General features: G+C 43.0%; 1 protein-coding gene across 1 annotated transcript in view; it reads right to left on the reverse strand.

Moving 5' to 3' along the window:
• The window catches only part of SH3RF3 (SH3 domain containing ring finger 3), a gene marked incomplete at its 5' end in the record, with an annotated part of 235066 nt that overhangs the window by 24626 nt on the left and 190051 nt on the right, over window positions 1-20389 (reverse strand). The window contains 4 exons of the mRNA XM_042866782.1: window positions 8014-8318; window positions 11962-12212; window positions 15506-15676; window positions 19001-19101. Of these exons, the coding sequence (XP_042722716.1) occupies window positions 8014-8318; window positions 11962-12212; window positions 15506-15676; window positions 19001-19101 (828 nt within the window). The remainder of the gene's footprint in view (window positions 1-8013; window positions 8319-11961; window positions 12213-15505; window positions 15677-19000; window positions 19102-20389) is intronic.

Here is a 20389-nt window from a genome sequence, read left to right on the forward strand (position 1 = left end):
AAGGACTGGCGAATCTTTCTGCTGCTACTGCTCAATGGAAAATAAACAAAAATACAGAAAATAAGAAAAATACCCCTCCGCTACAACTTGGTTATGCCCTCAAGTTACATGATAAAAACAGAAACATGCTGCAGGTATCTGCTGTCTGCTACAAAGCGCTGTTTCTATAGTGCTGATGTTGGTCAGAAACAGCAATTTCATTTATTTATGTAATTATTCTAACAGAGTTGGTTGAAGTATTTCTGCGTTGATTCTATGTATTTTAACCTACCTACTGGGTAGCTATAGAGCAAAGCAAAGAAAAATACAAGTACCTCTGTGACAAAAAAGACGGACACAGACACTGAAAAGCTGATTATGGTCAGTTTTCACAGCAAAGTTCAAACCCTGTACCCGTAAAACAACTGTATTAGTGCTCGAGATATCTGTATTTCAGTGAACAATCTGTTACCTCTTGGCAGTTTAAGACTTGCTGGCTTGTAAATTCATAGTTGAAAAACAACTGTGGAAAGAAAATGGGACCTGATGGTCTACAGAAGTGCTTGCAGACTTGCACCGTGTTCAAGGCATCCAACTTTTTAGCGTGGCTTTCTGCTGGAACTGTTTTATCCTCATTGGGAGCGATGGGGTGGTGTCAGGCACAGCATTTGCACTCTGTTTTTTAACCTGTGTGTGGGAATTGACATTAGGAGGGGGTGAGGGATGCTCAAGAGCCCACCTGCAGGGTGCTGTAGCTCGAGGCAGAGAGAAGGAAATTAAAAGGGGACAAATGGAGGGTGGGGGAGCAGGGCTACCTCTACCTTCTTACTGGATGGCCCTGACAGTGCCTTAGCAGCCAGAATATATCAATGTCTTTCATCAGAACCACTACTTAAAGGGCTTAAATTTCACCTGGCTAACCCAAGCATGGCCAGATCCAGAGAGCCAGGACTGTGCCATTTCCTCTGCTGGCATGGGAATGCCAGAGAAATGCCAGCACCACGATGCTCGCATGCAGACACATGCACATGCCTGCAGCCTTCTGTCTCCAGCGCTCCCTTACATGCTCTTCCTTTTCTCATCCCTACTTCCTTCCAACAGAGCTAAGGATTTAGTAAAAACCTATAGGTCTTATGTGTTGTAAATTTAGGCTTCTCCAAGTGCCAGCACAACGCTGCATCTTGGCATGCAAGCAGCTTCGCTTCCATTTAGGAGATAAAGTGAATTTCCTCTTGACACAAAAGCACTCTCCATCCTCGCCTCCCCTGGATCTCCTTCTCCTTATGGCTGCGGAGTACAGCACAGAGCCACTCGAAACAGTGTAAGAGAAATCCACTGCAGCCACTTCAGAAATCCTGCGACAGTGCTACAAGGAAGATAAGCAGGGGGGAGAGAGGGGAGAGAAGAGGAAGAGCTCTCAGAGCCTGCTTGGCAGCAAAGCCAGCACTTGAAATATCTGTGGGGAGTTTGAAAGCATTTCCTAACATCAAAAATGCGAAGAAGAAAAAGAAATTTTGATCAATGGCTTATTGCCCTTGATCTAAGCAAAAGAATCCTAGCCAGTCAGAAATAACAGAAATCTGTTTTATTGTAAAGCAGAAGTTTCCTATGTTTTGACAGCTGAGACTCGTGCTTTTGGCTGGGTTATCTGCCAGCCTTAAAATATTTATCAGTGAGTTGCCAGGCTTTTGTCCTTTCAAATTGAACTCTAATGATGAAGGAGAAGGTGCTGGAGAGATGTTAAGCACGAGCTCTCCTGCCTTAGAGCAGAACTCTGTGGCCTGAATTCACATGACCAGAAAAAGAGATTTCCACTCTCTGGCCAAGTTTCTGGTGAATCACTTGCTGGTCACAGAGCCAAAATCTGCGTTCTGGAGCATGGGAAGCAGCACTGCATTGGTGATGAATGCAGCCCCCTCTCCTTTGTTGAAAGGAAATGGATTAACAGTATGTATTCTGCGCACAAGCCTTCAGAGAAATGGGCTCGAATATCCCAGATTAAAGAACTCCTCCTGAAGAATGAACTGGAACACACATGCAACAGAAAAGTCAAATGTGATTCTGAAAATGATCAGTGAAATGGTGGTGGTGGTGGCCAGGATCAACTCAGATGTCTTACCAACTACCCAAGCTAATTGGCTTCACAGAACTTATTCTTTGCCATTTCCATGAAAATTTTTACATCGTTATTTCAATGCTGCTTCCTCCTGATGCTTGCTACATTTTGATATATTTACTGTAGAAATTCAAACCAGACTCCCCTGCTCCTGTGCAATTTGTTCATTTTCATGTCCCACTCTGCCTTCATTTAGTCACTTGGCTGTTATTCCATTTCATATTCGTACAACTTAAGGGGTTCTCTTAGGTGAAGTGGCTACAAAGTGAAAAATATTAAATGATTTCATATCTACGAGGAAGATGGAATTTCTCTTTCAAAACTTCAGGGTCAGCCATATTGACTTTGTATTTGAAAAATCTACTTCCATCAACTCTGTCCCTAGCTGCCTTTATTCGTCCCAGGGTGACCACTATTTTTGTCATGTCATTTTCTATCCACACAGTCCTTGCAAGTGTTCAGCACTCTACTTCTGAGACTGATCTTCCATTTTCCGGATAAGGAATTCAATTTCTCTCATAGATGAGAAGTGATAACAAACTCCTCACTCAGGGACACGTTAATATGAGAAGAAGTCACAATACAGACACTAACAGTAAATGAAAACTGAAGGTGCACTACCATGTAGAATCACTTCCTTCAGGCACTTTCAGTTTTACCAACGGACAGCTTAGCCACACAGCTTTAATGTGAAGCAAAGCTGAAGAGCATCTCAGAGTTTACAAAACCAAAATTTCAAAGGGCCTCTGAACTAGTTTGCAGCACTATGTAAAGTCAGGGTGGGCTACTAAGAGTGGGCTCAAGGCTGCAAACCAGGGAAGGCAGAGGAAAGCACTGGCAGAAAGGAGGAGCAGCAGGGAGGGAATTCTCTCCACTCATGTCCACACTGGCACATAAAACAAGGCCAGGGTTTAGGATCAAACTCTGGTCCACAACCACTAATCTCTGTGGGTCTGGCTTTCTCCCAGGACAGCATAGGGGCAGGGTGTGTGCCATGCCATGTACCAGGACTGTTCTTGATAAGCAGTCTGGATGAAGTCAGCCTATTTCTGATGGGGAAGAAAGCTTAGAAAAGTGGAAGCCTTGGCTTGTATTGCTTCATAATGTATTCCTTACATCAGGATCAGGCCAAGCTGACTGGATTGCAGCTATTTTGAGCAGAACCAATATTTGAGAATGTGAGTGACACCAGTGAGAGGACAGATGTTGACTGGTTCGGTCTTTGCATGCAAAACTCTCGTTGTGCATTCAGTCATTTTTCTGAAGATGGGTTTCTTGCTGTCATAACATCAGTCAACAGCAGTGCAATGTGCCTTCCAGTTTGTTGTGACTTGCTTATCCAGCCCCTCTTTATATTCCAGGAACAAAGTTACTAGTTTTAAAACTGCAAATAGATTTTTTATCTCAGCATAGTTATAAGAAACATTTAATTTTACATTGCCAATTTTCAAACATTTCTTTATACTCTAGCTAGGTAAAACAGTTAAGGAGTTGGTGTGGCACAGTGATGAATTAATAACTTGCTCACTAGAGCAAGATCTTATTTCCCTCTCAAACAGATACCAGGCCAGACATTTTGGAAGAGCTTAATCAAAATCCTCATCAAAAGCCAAATGAGTGGATTTTAAAGAAAGTTTAATTACAGTGGTCTAACCACCCAGCATCATTTGCTTGATTTGATTAACGTAATGAGGAGCACATTTAATGAGAAATGCATTAATTCATTCAAACAAGTGGTTTTATCTGAGGTATTAAGTATCAGCTCAGATTATGTACCGCAGAAACCATTACAGCAAAAATTGGCTGAGGTCAGAGCAGTAGTCATGCTGTAATTACAAGCTCCCAGCCATAGGCTGAACTTGCACAGTGCTTGTCGTGACTGCAAAAGCAGGACTCTCAATTTTAAAAAGCCTCCCAAATATGGGGCTTTGCTTCCATTCCACAGCTGGGATCTCCATCCCTTGCTTTTGGATGTTCAGAAAATTCAGGAATTTGAATGGTATTTCTCTGAGTTTCAGACAGTTACACGAGCAGATATTATGAGCAAATGACAAAGCTGGAGATCAGTGGGCTCCTGACACCACCCACAGCCCTAGAGCAAACAGCCCCGTTCCCCATTTTCATTCTTTTCTACCTCTTTCATGCCCTTGTCATAGAGGATTGTACTGGCATACCTTCTCCACTGCCTGGCTGCATCTCCCCACCTCTGCGAATGCCCTTCTCTCTCCTGTGCTGCCCTGAGCATGTTACCTCCCTGACTTTTGCCATGCTCCCATGCCTGTATTCAGTCCCTGCTTGTTTTTTCCTGTGGTGTCTGCTCTACCTCTGCATGAGCTGCCTTTCCTGTTGCTTTGTACTGAGTCCATAAAGCCCTGAAACAGCTTTGATTTTACAGCATGGTTGCATAGCGGACTTAAGCACTACCTATTGCTCAGTCTTACCTCAGTTACCACCAGCAGCTTTGAAACTGCTCTCTAACAGGGCAGGAGGCTGGTTCCAGCATCCTCCTGGGATAAGTGCACACTGACAAGTGCAGACTGGCGTGAAGGCCATGGTTTGCCTCTTATTTATCTCCCATTTAAGTCAGCACAAGAATGACAGTCAGACACTGTTATAAATCTGAATGCAGGTGCCAACTTTTATCTGCAAGTTTGAAACTTCAGATGAAGACTTTCAAAGTATAAGCTGAACTGGAAAAAAAAGAATCATCAAAAAATAGAAGTAAGGATTTTTTTTTTTTTTTTTTTTTCAGTAGAAGATGAGCAAGCAAAACATTCTACTGAACTGAAAACCATAATTCTTGGGATTGCTTCTGTCACTTGTCTTTAGATAACAAGGAAAGAAGAGCAAAAATTGGAGTTACAGAACCCTGATTTTAGAGAAATCCTGAAATGTGCTGCATCTGACTGCTGCACACCAACAGGAACTGGTGAAATATCACTGGTATATAAAATATTTGCACAGAGGAAAGCATTAGCAGCGAGTATCTCAGCAGTACACTCAGGGATTTTCCCAAGATAAAAGCAATCCTGTTCTGGAACAAGCTACCCAAGTAGCATATACAGACTCCATAAACAGCTGCCCCTTGATGTCATATTTGGTAACACCACACAGAATCTAGGCAGGAACTCATAAAACATAAATCAGTAGAAGATCGTATCTTAAGCTACATTTTCCCACTCTCTCAGCCTGGCCTCAAGGAATCAGCTAACCTTTCTAAGCTTGTCATCTGAAGAAAACTTCTCAAGGATCAATATCTTTGACAGTGCTAGAGTGACAAATGCAAAAAACTATCTCACAGTCCTCACAGAAGACATCTTCTACAACAGAACCATGACATCCAGTGGATTCTCAGCATGGCCATCCCAGAATATGCACTTCTTCCTTCGTACTACGTGAACTCCCTCTGTACTACAGTAAACTCGCACTGAAAATCTGTGTGTAAATGAAAAACTCAGTTAACAACAGGAGGATGTTTCTCAAAAGAGCCATTCTGCCTCTGATTGCTCAGCCCTCACTCTCCATAAAATCCTATAAAAGAAACTGCAAAGAGAGAAGTCGGGATTAAAATTCAAAAAATGACTGGATCCCCAAAACCACTGAATCCAACAACAATACCGATTTTATGGCACGTTGCAATTTACCTCAGACACCGCTTGCTAATCTCATTTTCTCAGGAGATAATTACCTGTGCATTTCTTCCACCCCGTGTTCAGTGGAGCTGAAGACCTTATTATAACTCCTCTTTCTAACATCCCCTCTTTTCCTTTCATCTTGAAGTACTTGACTGATTATTATAATGAAACTAAACTCAGACAAATTGCTTCCAGTCTTTCCTTATCTGGCAGTTTGCTAGTTATGTCCCTGCATCTGTTTTTCACCTCTCAACCTTGTCTGTTTTTCTTCCCAAGAGGTGTAGCAATAACATATATTACCTCTCTCTATGATATTCCTTCTGAGTGTCATGGCTACTCCCTGTTTACCCCAAACTTGCCCAACCAGCCTCCACTTTGGAAATATTGAGTGTGGTTCCAGATATGGCTACAGTTCTGATTTCCAGATTCCTTTTTGAATAGCAGCACGGCTTTTAGTCTGGCCCTATCCAAGCTCTCAACAGCTTCAATGAGATATTTGGGTTTGATTTGAATTATGCAGAGAGTAGGAGCACAGTTTAATAGGCCAAACATCATGTACTATTTATAAAGGGAAAGGGAGCATTGTTAGTTCAGACCTTCCTTAAATGAAAGTGAAATGACACGGAGGAGATTCAGGAACACATTGCTCAGCACAGTTGAACACAGTTCTGTACCACTCTATACAGTCAGAGACGGCAGATTTAACATCACTTTTCTCCAGTACTTCCCAGGTACTGTACTGATCTTTAGCAATGCTCAGTGTTGCTGCAGTATATTATTTGCTTCTCCTCTTTATCTGTGGAGCACAAATATCATTAACTTTCCTTCCCTGCATTCAAATTCAGTATAGAATCCTACAATCATTAAGGACGGAAAAGACTTCTGAGATCATCTAGTTCAACTTCCAGGCCATCCCCACCATGCCCAGCAAGCACATCCCTCAGTGCCACATCCACATGGTTCTTGAACGCCTCCAGGATGGTGACTCCACCCCCTCCCTGGGCAGCCTGTGCCAGTGCTTAAAGGTGTAACCATTTGGGAATGGATAACCAGAATCTTATGTAGAACCTCAACATAAATTTACCTAGGAAATTTTGGTGTGTTCCACATGGACCTACGTAATTACATGCTAGTTTTAGGAAGTATTTAATATGCTACTACACAAAGCTCTGAAGCAACATGCAAACTACCACCATGGCTAAATGCTACGCAGTCTCTCTAGCTTGCAGAAGAAGCAAGTATTGTGTTGCTCACTCACCATGGAGCCCTCAATGAATACTTGGAATTCATTCTTCAAAAGCAAATATCTAAATTTCGTGTCTAGGGTAGCAGTTTACACCTTTCTTCTTTCACCAAAAGACAATCAGAGACAATTCAGGACAGGATTACAGAAGCAATTTTAAGACTTGTATTTCTCATCGAGAAACTAGGAGCAGTCTGTGACTGTGACCACATGAGAGATCTGCAATCTCAGTTTACCATGTTCTCTGAGTAAATGTCTACCCTATATGTGCCCATCACTATGGAAAAACATGGGGGACATACAAGAAGGTATATATTCCCAAAGAAAAAGCAAGCATCAGAGGCTCTTCAACAGTATATTCAGCAGTATAAACCAAGAGTATGATTCCAACAGGCCATTTCATCAGTGGGTTCTGCTAGATAGCATGGAGATAACTCCCATCAGATGAATGGAAGCTGTTAACCCAAGGAAAACATTTGGTGAAAGCATAAACCCAAAAGGCAGAGCACTGAGAGCAGCTTTACATGCTGGCTCTGCTCATCCAGGTGCACCAGGGACAGAAGCATGGCTGCCAGGGCTGGCTCCTGCAGGGCTGGCCTACTACATGCTGCAGTGAGACACTTCTGATGCCTTTCTCCCTGCTCTTCTGTTCCACAGCAATGACATTTTATGCAAGAAACCCGGATATTTGCAAAGTAGTAAAACAGCTCAGATTGCTCACACATTTCTGCAGGCAGCTTTAGCCGGTCTCTATCACCTGCTGTAATTTCTGCCATGTTGCTTGGCAGATTGCTTGTGACTTGGCCATCTCTTCTTGAGACCTGAGAGCCTGTTACAGTATCTTTCACAAACCTGTGAGAACTGGATGCTGGTTATCAGAACAGCCAAATTCAGTAGGAGAGCAGCTCCGCTCGCTTCTCATCCCAGAGGGCAACATAAGAGCAGTATCAGGGAGGGGTGGGGAAAGGACAAAGCATGGAAATAACCCGTGGCACAGCAGGTGATTAAAACCCACTTCTGCCCGCAACAGCAGCCTTTACCTTCTCGTTTTTCCTCTCTTCGGCCTTGCCAGCAGTGCTGGGGCTTGCAGGGCCACCCAGAGGTCCGCTGCCCGCCTCACCATTGAGGTGGGCTGCGCTGACGTTGGGCGGTGTGATGGCAGCTGCGGCAGACGTGAGGGGGATGAGGGGCCGGGCCCCCGGCGTGGGTGGCTGGTGGCTGTGCTGTGGGGAGATGGCGGAGTGAGGCCGGATGGTGGTGGCCGGCAGGCGGGAGGGTGAGCTGGGCGTCCGCAGCGGTGAGACTGTGGCGGTGGGACGCTCCGGCGCTGGCACCGGGGGGTGAGCTGTGAAGGGAGGTCAGAGCATGGTTAGGTCCCCACCGTGCTGCCAGACTCTCTGCTAAAAGGATGCTGGGGGCTGATGGAGACCTACAGCGCTTAGCCTGCACTGAGGATACCTGAGCCTGAACGTTTTTTTGGCAAAATCCTAGAAATCCCTTTCGCAGCTGCAAAAGGCCTGTCTGTGGTCACCAAAATGGTGACCCTCACTACTGGTGATTCCTCCCTACTGCTGCCAGAGGGCTAGTCTTGCTATGTATCCCCACACTCAGAAATAACTCGTAAGTCAAACTGATTTTTTTAAATACATAATCACACTTCATCTGAGCTGTTTTCCAAACTGGCAAGACACCCTCCTAATGCTGCTGTTAACTCCCTGAAATGCTAGGGGGCATTAAAGCATGGAGCCTAAAGAGTTAGCCCGCATGATCCACGATGACCTTGCAGAAGGCAATTACAAATGAAGGTCTCTTGTTTCAGCTTTAACAAAATGATCAGCAGCACAACACTGAGCTGTGCAAGATAAACTAAAGAGGAATCCACAGGAGACTTTCTGAGATCAGCCTCATCTCTGCCAGCGAGGTCCCTCAGAGACTGTGCAGTGCCTTTTAGTCTAGCTTGCCCTTATGAGCACACCATTAGGAACCTGAACTGGTGCTCAGCTGTTTAATAGTGACCACGACTCACTGCTGAGGTCACCACTCCAGGGATTTGTGAGTCTGTTGCACATCCCAAGTTTCAGAAATGTGACAAAGCTCCAGGTCCTTTCCCACAATGATGCTTCCTTTGACTTCCACACTGGTTGACTGCTTAGGTGTAATCTACTTACACTTCAGGTAGGTACAGAGAAGAAGCTGAGTACACACTCAGACATTTCCCCATTTAAACGATTCAGTAGTAGAACTGGCTGGCAAACACCCATCTCACATTTCAAGGTTTCATAATCTGATTCAGTTCTGCACCAGTGCAACATCTGATCATTTGAACACTTTTCTGAGCACAACCTATTGATCCTCTCAACAGTGGCCTCTTCTGCTGGTCAGGGTATCTATCTAAAATGAGAAAGCACACAGTCTAGTCACTGGGCACTCACTTTGCTTCCCTCCTTGTTTTCGTTGCAGCTTTCTGGATGAAGTCCAAACTACCATTCCCAACAAAAAACTTTATGTCAACAAGCCAAATTTCTTTTACCAAGACAACTGCACTGATCTGTGGATTCCTTAATTCATCTGGAGGATACATTTTAATACGGTACCAAAGGCAGCTACTGGAGTTCACTCGGTCTATAACTAAGCCACAATGCTAGAACAACTCAAACCACTATTTTTTTGTTTCTATAGTTAGCAACAGCACCCATTACCAGGATTAAAATGACAGGGAGTGTCATTTGTCACACTGACTACCAGCTGCGTACTCATGTGGTTGGGAGGAAATTTAATCCTTCAGCTTTATGCCATATAATGCTGAACCTAATGGGCAAGAAATCATCAGATTAGCACCTCTGAAGTTCGTATGTTTCTCCCCTGCAGGAACTCTGACCCTAGACATTTCTTTCTGTTAATGTTGTTCATAGAAAACCAACAAAACTATCATTAACTGGTCTTAATCTTGCAGTGATTTTAGATGTAGCATGAGAAAGGCAATAAAAGTTGTTATTAGAGATCCTTCAAGGCTGTTCTTATTATTAGTTCCCAATTCCTTTTTCCCTGGATTACCAAGAACACCTACTGAAAAGTGCAATCCATTTCTGGAGAGCCAGAGTACCACTGGTTATCTAGAACCGATTATCTCCTGATTTTCCTGTTTGAAGCTTGTGTAATGAGCAATCTCAGATGCTAGAAATCTAATTTTCTGAGATGGTTAAGCTTGCAGGGTCAAGGTTTTGAACTGGCTGCTGAGAGGAATGGCTTTCCTAAATCTGAAGAAAAAGCACCGCAATGGAATTTCACAGCATTTATCTGGATGTGGAAGACTAATTTGATAATTATATTAGGTACATTAATTCTTTCATATAGTCCTCAGTGTTTATAAACACAAAGGAATGAGAAAGCAAGTAAACCAGCAAAATAAAAGGCCTGAGAAAAATCAACTGTGAGCAAGGGTCTCACATTTGTTTTTTCTGTAATTTCATCTTCTTACTGTTACAATGTATGCCTTTGCTCTGGGATCTCTGGATCTGGACAGTGCTGCATCAAACATGCTATTAATTAGCAATGCTCACTGAAGGCTATTTTTGTTCTACACCACTCATATTTCATTTTGGGTGTATTCCTACATTAGTGGCCTTGTGCAAAATTGATTTGTTACTCATACATATTGCAAGCCAACAGAAAACGTGATTTGAATACTGTGCCAGCTTGCTTCTCCTGGAAGGCTTCTCAAAAAGGGAATGTGCATTACCTCATCCTGCAGGACTTCAGAGACCTTCTTGAGGGCCCGTGGTCCACTGAATATCAGTCAGAACATACGTTATGAAGAAAAATACTTCAGGGGAGACCACCTGCCTGTCTGCATGGGCACAGGAGGCACAGGGAAGCTCCCAGAAGCTGATCTACCAGAGATGCTCTCCCTTAGCACCCTGCAAGCCCTGTGCAAGAAGGGACATTTTTGCCTTTGCACTGCAGGAGCAGAAGAGCTTTTCATAGTGTCTTGAGGGGAAAGCAGCAGCCCTCTAAACCACAAAAAAAGAGAATAAATAGAATATCCCCCCGTGTGACGTGGCTGCAATGTAAAGTCCTGCTGATGTTTGCTGAGCAGAAGGAGCTTGCTCTGTTCCAGATTCAAATTCACATGTATTTGATTACACTGTCTTGTCTTTGGCCTGGACTGTGCAGGAAGTAAGACTGGATGGTCACAGTGGTCCCTTCTGGCTTCAAACAGTACGAATCCATGACTTACACTACACTATATTGCTCATTTGGGTTTGCTTCATTTTGTATCAAAGACCTCAGTCTCACAGCCTTTGCTGATCTGCCTTTGTAAACACTGTGGCTCACATCCCTATAAAATATCAGAAACAAAATGTTTTAAATTTTTCTGTGAAGTTCCACCGCAGGATTTACTTTTACTTTATTCAACATCAGAGCTGCTTAACATCAGGGAAGAGGGAATAAATTGTGCTCCAGAAAATTGTGCCATACATCAAAAAGGAAACCCAGAAAGAACAGAGCCCCCCTGGCGTGAGAAGCTCTTATTCTTGTTCCAAAAAGGTGGCAGTATTTTTCAGATCTCTCGCTCTATCACTAACACCGGGTCCCCTTCTGCCTAATAAATACCTTTCATCCCTGCAGCCCAATGAAATGCTTCTTCATTTTAAGATGTGCGTTCCTTGCTCTGTGATACGGGCAGTATTTCTCCGTCAGCGTGCCAACCGGACTTGGGACTGCTAATCTTAGTATGCGGGGTGCTTGCTTTCGCTCAGATAAACTGAATAAATATTTGTAAACACCATAATCTATTTCAGCTGTAGCAACAGAACAATCTGATAAACACAACGCGGTTCCCAGAGATCAATAGAAGCCTATAAATATTACAAGCAAATAAAGCACAGTCTATTCCATGCGGAGCTGTGCTGGAACTGGTGAAAGCAAGCTGCGGGGATGGGCAGCCTGGGGAGGCTGTGGAGGCTCCTGCAGGAACACGTACGTACCCATCTGCATGGCGCTGCGGGTCTGGTTGGTGGGCTGCTGTGCCGAGTACCTCAGGCAGTTGTTCAGCTGTGGAGAGGCCGCCTGTAGCTGGGGATGCGTCTGAGGAGTTGTGATGGGAACGGCTGGCCTGACAGCCGTGGCAGCAGCGGCGTGCACGGCCCCAACAGGGTGGATGGATCCTGGGGCTCCCTTCGGGGCCTGAACTCCCCCGGCTGCGCTGGCCCTGGGCTGCCCGGCTCCCACTGGCACCCTGTGTGGAGACGGAGACCTTGACAGCTGGGCACCATGCTGATGGGCAGCCCCAGTAACTCAACGCAGTACTCCCTCGAGTATTAAACTGAGCTTTATTTGTATCTTTATGGGACACAATAAGTACACCGGAGGACATTTTTACCCCCTCATCCCATGTGAAGACGAGTGGGATGAAAACAGAAAAGATAATTTTTCCAGCCAGCTTTTTTCTTAGGCTATGCTTCTGTCTATATAATTTCTACTGAGAATGCAAATCTAAATTCAGAAGAAATTAGTATCTCCCAAATGTTGTTTTATGGGCCAGAAGCTATTTTACAGGCAATAATGGAGCAATAATTAAAACAGACTTGGAGATCTTCCTTAGGGTCGAACCTGCTTAGAGCCTCACAGATGGAAAACAAGATGGAAAGCAGCAAATTGGCGTGTGGCTTTTGAAGGGGACTGAAAAGCAGCAGGCTTGGCAGGGGTGGGCTTGCCTGAGCTCCTTTGCTTTACCTGTGAGCTTTGGTTTGCCTCCTGAGCTTTACCTGTGCAATCAGCCCTAGCTTAGACTCACTAAGAAAATAGAAAAGGCAAGAGACTGCAGCTACCCTTACTGGGAAGGAAATTCAACAATAATTGGCCCCTCTTTTCCTGCTATCTTAAGCTGCATGTATAACTTTTCTCTTGTCTGAATGACCATGAAGACCTCAGCAGGGAGGAATGAGGCCATGCAGTGAGTTCAGTCTAAATCACTTCTCATTCCTCTTACCACTGAGCTAGAAACTCTCCGACCAGGGCAGGAGGACAGCAATGGACAAAGTCACTTGCTGCTCAGCAGCGCTTGCTGAGTTTCTTACTCAGGTTTCTCAGTAATTTCCCAGCAGGAGACACTACGAAACCGAGTTCTGTGCTGTCCTCTTCTACTTGGCTGCTCCATGTGCCAAGGGCCTCCACCAGCAAAGAGCAGAAAAGGGGATATGATGCAGAACAAATTATGGAGGAAATGGACATAAGACATTGTAGAGTGTGAGCAAAGGAGGAGGATATAACAGACAGGGTAAAAGACCAACATATGGGGGTGGGATTGGAAAAACTACTGGGGTCCCAAGCAGTTGTGTGGGAGAGGCAGGAAGAGGGAGTATGCTGAACAATCAGGTGCAATTCAGAGGATAAGGTAAACTGGAGAAGCAACCCCAAGAAGACAGTGGAGGGATGAAGAGCGAAATTCTGATAGAGAGGCCAAAGGACAGGGTGGAAGATAAGGTTAGAAGGTTTAGAAAACAGCTGTCTCCTCTGCCCCTTCTCTTAAAAAAGAAAAACAAAGAAGGAAAAACACCATGGTGTTGGTGCTTTTGAACACCATGAAATCTAGACAGGGTTTCCTTGGATTACATTTTGCTAAATGTAATTCCTCTGATTTTTTTTCTTCAAACTTTTTTCATCAGCCTTCAGGTAGGAAGAGGTTAGGAATCCCACCAGACGGAAATTTTGACTGTCATCTGCCTTGAAAAGCTGGCAGAATAGGAGTAAGGATCAGCTGGAACTGGCTTGGCCATTTGTGCTAGATTGGGTTTGCCAGAAAAGGACACCTAGTAGTGCACTGAGGGCTGCCTTCAGGCAAATGTTCACCAACAGGTACAAAAACTTCATTTGTGACTGCAGTATTCCTGGGTGGAGGTTGGATATGTCAAAATATGTCTTTCAGTCTACCTGGAGAGGCTCGCCCCTTTCTCACCATCCTTTCCTCACATGTGCTCTGACAGCTTGTAAATCTAGTTCACTGTTATTAAATTCGTGGTCAACTTCTTTTTCTTGGGTTTTGTAAGGAGTGGCAGAAAACCATGTACGAATCTAACTCTCTGCTTTACTGTCAAAATGAAAAGGAACAAAGCAAGTTTAAAGCGCAGCAAATAAGGTATTCTGTTGCTAGCAGATTTTTCTTGCTGTTCTCACTGACAGTGATTTACACAGAAACTTAATTAGTGCACAGGATCATAAATGTAATCATAAAGCTGCTTTTGGGCTTTGTGGAAAGGACTTTTGCCCTTCAGCACTTTTGTGTCTTGCTCTAGCTGTGACATGCTGCATTTAATAAAGTCTTGCTGATTCAGATCAACAACACTTCAGCACAAATCGCTTTACTAATTAAGAACTGAAGAGGCAAGAAGTGAAAGCTGTTGAGGGCCTCTATAAAATCAGGTAAATACATTTAGGTTGATGAGTAGTGAAGATCCCATGAAGTAATGCTTTTTTTTTTTTTTTTTTTTTTTCTTTTTAAGCTAAAATGCAGTATTAGGACTGTCAACAGGCTTAGTCATCATCTTCTCATCTGCTCTTTATTTTGTTCTTGCCCAGACCACATATTACAGACTTTAGACTTCATTTAAACTGAAGATGGAAGAAACCTGGACCAATTTTTGAAGATCAACACTCTCTGAAAGGCAGAGTGCCTTCCTCTGCAGAGAAACAAAAGATGGGGGGATTGTGTGCCTATGGGAGGATGCACTGACAGCACGTGAGAAGAGATGAGCTCAATTTGCAAACCCAGAGTTGCTCTAAAGGAGAGATGGGCACACACATGGCAGCACTTGTCTGCAAGGAGCACATGTGCTAAAGCAGTTGGGGATGCTTGTGAATTTTCTCCTCAGCTTTCTGACTATTTCAGAGCAGGGGATGGATCAGAAACACTCTGATTTGTTCTTTTCCAATACCAAACTCTGACAAATGGCTTTCCTCCCCATACATGCTATTCTTTCCTTTTCTCATCCCATGCAACAGATAAGGGTAGTTAAAATGAAACAATTTGCTGGACTCTTCTATCACTCCTGAACGCTAATGGTTCAAACATTAGTCTTGTTCTAAATGATCCAATATTTCTGATTTCAGAAAAACAAAATCTAGGTGAGGAGCTACTACAAAACAAGCCACAAATATTCCTTGCTTTGTTTAGTCCTGGTACACGACCAGTAGTTACAATATAATGCAAAGTAAGTAGCAAATTGGCTGTCATAGCAGACCCTGCTAAAGAGTCTTTCCCTTCTATGCAACAATAAAAGCTGGGAACATCAGACTTTGTAAAGTTGGGGATTATAAATGCTGTCACCTAACGCAACTAGTTAAGTCTTCTGAGAGTGTGGATAACTGACACTGCACCAGCATGTCATGTTACCCAAGTCTGTAATTGACTAGAAAATTTCAGGTATGGGGAATGTGATTTAAAAGCAGAGCCACCTTGTTTTTGGCATCCTCCATACCCAGAATCCTTCCTACCCTATCTCAGGCACCTCCACCCTGGCTGGCAGTCCTCACCTGGAAACAGGTGTCACATAGTTCCCTGGGAAGACCCCAGACATGCCGCTCCTCAGAGATGTCCCCTTGAACCAGCCATCCTGGCACTTCTCAATGACCCGGTACATCTCGCCCTTGCGGAGCTCCAGCTCGTCATTCTTCTGGGGCTTGTACGCATACAGGGCCAGGTAGCTGTGGGGAGAGGTCACACAAAGAAAACACAAAGCTGACATCAGTCACCACCTCAATTCCAGCCCCGTGGAGCAGAAGGTGAGCAGAAACACTGCTTTGAAGCAGTGGTTGAAAAGGGGCATCATTACAGCACAAGGAACAAGGAAGGCAGAGACAGATCAGCTGTGTGCTGAGACAATAAGGGAACAGCTAATGAGATTAAAGGGAGGGGGTAATTTAGAGATTAGCAAAGCAAACTTTCCACATGGGGTGCAACAGAAGCAAAACACTGCCACAAAGCATCACTCAGCTCAAGAATTTAGTAGCAATCTCAGAAGAAGGAGCAGTTGCAGTCAGTGCAACCAGGATCCAGGCAGGAAGGCTTCTCATAGTCTGGATGAAGCATACATTCCTGAGCTTCAGGGTGTGAGCCACCTCTACTGTGTGGATTTTCAGAAGAAGCTTTTCTTATGGATAGGCTACCTCACAAATGTTGAAGGCTGCTTTTCTTGCACTTTTCATTGTGCTACCTATGCTGGCCAGTTATAGAAACAACACACTGAACTGTTTTGATATAGTTTGGTAATACTTGTACTGTGTAGGCAAAACAAAAAGTGACAGAGGCTGACATAGCTCAGAGGTATAATTTGGCTGTGGATGTTTTATATGCAAGTATACTCAAATATTTAGTGCCAGTCTCAGTACGTAGAGCCTCTTATTTATTTAATTACAGCATTTATTTATTCCCTTTGTTCAGAGTCTTCCTTTTTATCTCTCTTTTGTTCTTCCACTGCTACTTTGGGGACATGTCTAATGTTGTGAAATGACTACAACTTAAAGTCCCTGAAGGTATTCCCTCTGCTTAGAGATATCCTTGTTGAAAATTAAGAATGATTGCTTGCACTTTGGGGAATAACAGGAAGTCTGGATAGGATAGCAAGAATGCACATGCAGAACAACACTTCCTTTGTAAAACACCAATTTTTTTTGGTACTGCCACCTTTACACAAATGCACAATGGGATTTCTGGTGATTCTTGATCAAGGTTGTACATTGAGTTTTGGGTTTTCTTTTGTCTTTGCGTTTGACAGGTACAGAGAGATTAAGACAAACTGGGAAACACTTATGGGAAGTGCATTTACACTACAAAGTGCAGCAGAATGCTTTTAGGCTCAAGGGTGGGTGAGGGAACTGAGCTGGGAGAAGGTTTGCTGCCTAACTGATAGTTGCAAGCCAAAGAAATAATGAAAACTATAACCACTGTGATTTTAGACTTGCAGCCAATAAAAATGATACATGACTTTTTACATTTGCTTTCTAGGAAATATAATTGCTGAATAAATCCTGTTAGTTTTCCTGATTCTCCTCCTTTATGTCACCAGCAGATTTCCTTATTTTTATTCTGAAGGCAGTAAATAAACAGCAGTAATGAGCAGAATATGAAATATTTGGTAACAGCTCCTTGGGGCATTCTTAGGCTGATGTGCCTGGCCATATTTACCATGTTCATGGGGTACAACGACCTAATCAGAAACTGTATTTCACTAATCAACAGATGGGAGAAACCATCCTGCACATCTTTTGCTTAGTCTATATAATTAGGTGGTCCTGAGCAAGTCTGTTGTTGTTCACTTGAAGGAAAACATGAGGCTACATCTGAAGTGCATCACCCTGACATGAAATAAGGTTACATGCTTCAGTGCTAATCCTTCAGCACAGGGCTCTGTTAGGATAATGCAAAGTGCTGGGAATCGCACTCACTTGAGGTAGCAAAAAGCGTGGCTTCAACTTCCCTTTGAAAATCACTGCTTAAATTTGGCTCATATTCAGGAGCTAGGGGTAATTAAAGGACAGAACATTTTAGATGGTCACACTCAGCCTTTTTCCCAAAGGACTACATGCAATAATGTAATTTACAGGTTGAGATACTGGAAGAAGGTTCAGAGAAAAACACCCTAATGTGGATTGTAGTTGCTTTCTTTTGCAGCTGTTTCCAGTTCTCCTATGAGTTTTTTTCTGTTTTTCTATGCAAATTCCCCCAACTCAGTTCCCTAAAAAAAAATCTTCTCCCAACTCAGTTCCCTAAAAATGTCTAAGAAAGAGCACAGCTCACAGTCTTGGCCTGGGGAAACAACCTGTGAGCCCAGTTATAATGCAAAACTCCCATGGCCCTGTCTTGGGCTGAGCTTCTCCAGTTCAGATAATGTTAACTCCTTGGCTGGAGCTTGGCCTGTCAATGCAAAAAGTCTGAGTGGATAATGAGGCTGCTTCTCAGAGATGAGAAGAAAGAAAGGGAGCAGGGGAGGGCTGCTGAGGTACAAGGGCAGAGGCATTGCCATAGAGCCAGGAATTGGTCTAATTCAGCAACTAAATATCAGAAATACTGCTGATTATGGAACCAGTTGAAATAAATTTTTGCCCACTATGTGGGCACATAGGCTCCAACTGAGTGTCTGCAGGGTGATGATGTGACCTCTCTGTGGGGTACCCAATAACATGCAATACCCCACAGGTGTGCAGGCCCTACATTGGTACCCAAGAACAATTTTTCCTTTGCTGTTCCAACTCTATCATTTTCCTTAAAGCAGATTTCCGGTTATTTTAGAAGATAATTTCTGAATTCAGATATTATTTTACTCATTAAACAAAAAAAACAACAACAACAACAACAACAAAAAAAAAAAAACCCAAAAAAAACAAACAAAAAAACCCCCACAAAACCCTAAAATACTGGTATGCATGTGTATGTGTCTATATAGTTCTACTGCTTACATGAAGCATGTGTGATCAGAGGAAAGGGCTGAGAACTTTGACTATACAGGTACCAAATTAGCCAATTAGACTGGAAGAGATTTATTATAACAAAGGCTATCACTTTGTTCTGTACCTAGTCAACCTTCTGTTTTTCCACACGCTATATAACAAGCCCATGATACCCTTGCACTTTATATGTCAGTTTGATGCCTTTGCTGATGGTACTGAAAAAAATGCAAATGGGTCACCTTTTCCTGGTATCAGATATTTGATTACATAGGACTACATCTTTCAAAGAGCTTTAGCTGAATGAAGGAGGAAGATTTTCCCTAGTTGAGAGGCATTCCTTTTCCTTAACGGTGATTCATGTAGCTGTAATAAAAATATAGCAGGAGTCTCAAAGAGAAAGGGATGTCTTCCTTCTCACGATTCATTTTTCAGCTTCATCAGAGGCTGAGTTGTGTAAGAAATTGAGGTATCTCTCTTCTCAGTGCTCCTGAGCTGAGATTCATGCTTGCAGATTTCAAACACATGTACACATGCACATGATTGGAAACAAAGAGTAAGAAGTGAGACGAGCTGAATGCTTACATATTGAGTGGGAGCTGGACCTTCGGTGGTACTCCCTGATCTCCAATTATTGCACTTGTCCTGGGACCAGCCACCGTGGCTGTTCCAATTGAGGAGGAATCCTGAAAGTATACAAGAACATGCAAGGATTAAGGTGAAGCCCACTGCTACATGAAACAGAAATGAAGGCGCATCATTTCTCGATTCAAAGACTTACTACTTTCATAATGCTGCATTAAAAAATCTTCTAAGCTTACATGTTCTAGAAACACATTTCTGACAGAGGGGATTTTATCTTATTAACTGCATTTCTATGTACACGTCAGAGAAAATCAGATGTAATCTGTGTGCAAGCCTTAACTTTTAGGAAACAAAACTATTTGACTGCTCCGTAAAAGCAGCTCAACACGTACATCTCTGCAATAGTAGCTTTTTTGGTAAAGGTATCCATTTCCCTCAATGGCTTGTTTTTTTCTCATTTTGCTAATGACTTATGGATCTATGGGGAAGAACATATTATTGCATTTCCAAAACATAGTCACATCTCTCTATACGGTTCTTGTCCTGAGGAATACTCTCCTTATTAAAGAGACAGGTAACAGCTTAACCCAGAACAGGAGGATCTCTGAATGGAGAAATTATACTCTACTTTTACCACAGCGAATAAACCACCACTCTCATACAGAGAACCGGGCAGGTACATTTTCCAGCTACTGATATTGAAAGGCAAATCTGAGTGCCATAATTCCTCTTTCAAAATTTAATGCTGAGCTAAAATATGGAGGGCAAACTCTTTTGAGTTGTCTCACCAAAGTTCCTGTTCATCTACGTCAAAAATGAATCCTGCTCAGAAACTTACACTGAAATAATGACAAGGGCTGTAGCAACGTATCTTTGCTTCAAATATATGGCTTCAAATAGAGCTAGACTGATGGGACGTGCAATAGTTTACCTGAGCAAAAGATTATTTTTTGTAAGTCCAACCAAATGCTGGATGCACATCTATACGTAGAATGGATCTACAAATCCTAGATTTATGTACAAACTGCAGGTTCAGACAAAACCTCTTCCATACAGCAAAGATTCTGAGCGGTTCACAGACCTCCAGTGCAGCATTTTTCTTTCCAAATGCTATCTAGCAAACAGTAAATTTTGGTCTATTTTAGGAACAGAAACACAGAGACATTTCTTTGCACTTACAAATGACACTGAATTAAACCAAGACACACATTGCTACTTAATTAAAGGATTTCAAGGTCACCTCATTCCAGAGAAGCCCACATAATTATTACAGTGTCATGTCTTGATATTTCATTGCTAATTTATATTGCTTTGCTGAATATTAACACAATATCATTAAGAAATCAAGCAGTGAAATATGAAGACTCTGCTCTGTGACTCCCCAGCTTT

The sequence above is a fragment of the Lagopus leucura genome, unplaced genomic scaffold (genome assembly GCF_019238085.1).
Source record: "Lagopus leucura isolate 7727_CA_CO unplaced genomic scaffold, USGS_WTPT01 Super-Scaffold_100001, whole genome shotgun sequence".
Lineage (NCBI taxonomy): Eukaryota > Metazoa > Chordata > Aves > Galliformes > Phasianidae > Lagopus > Lagopus leucura.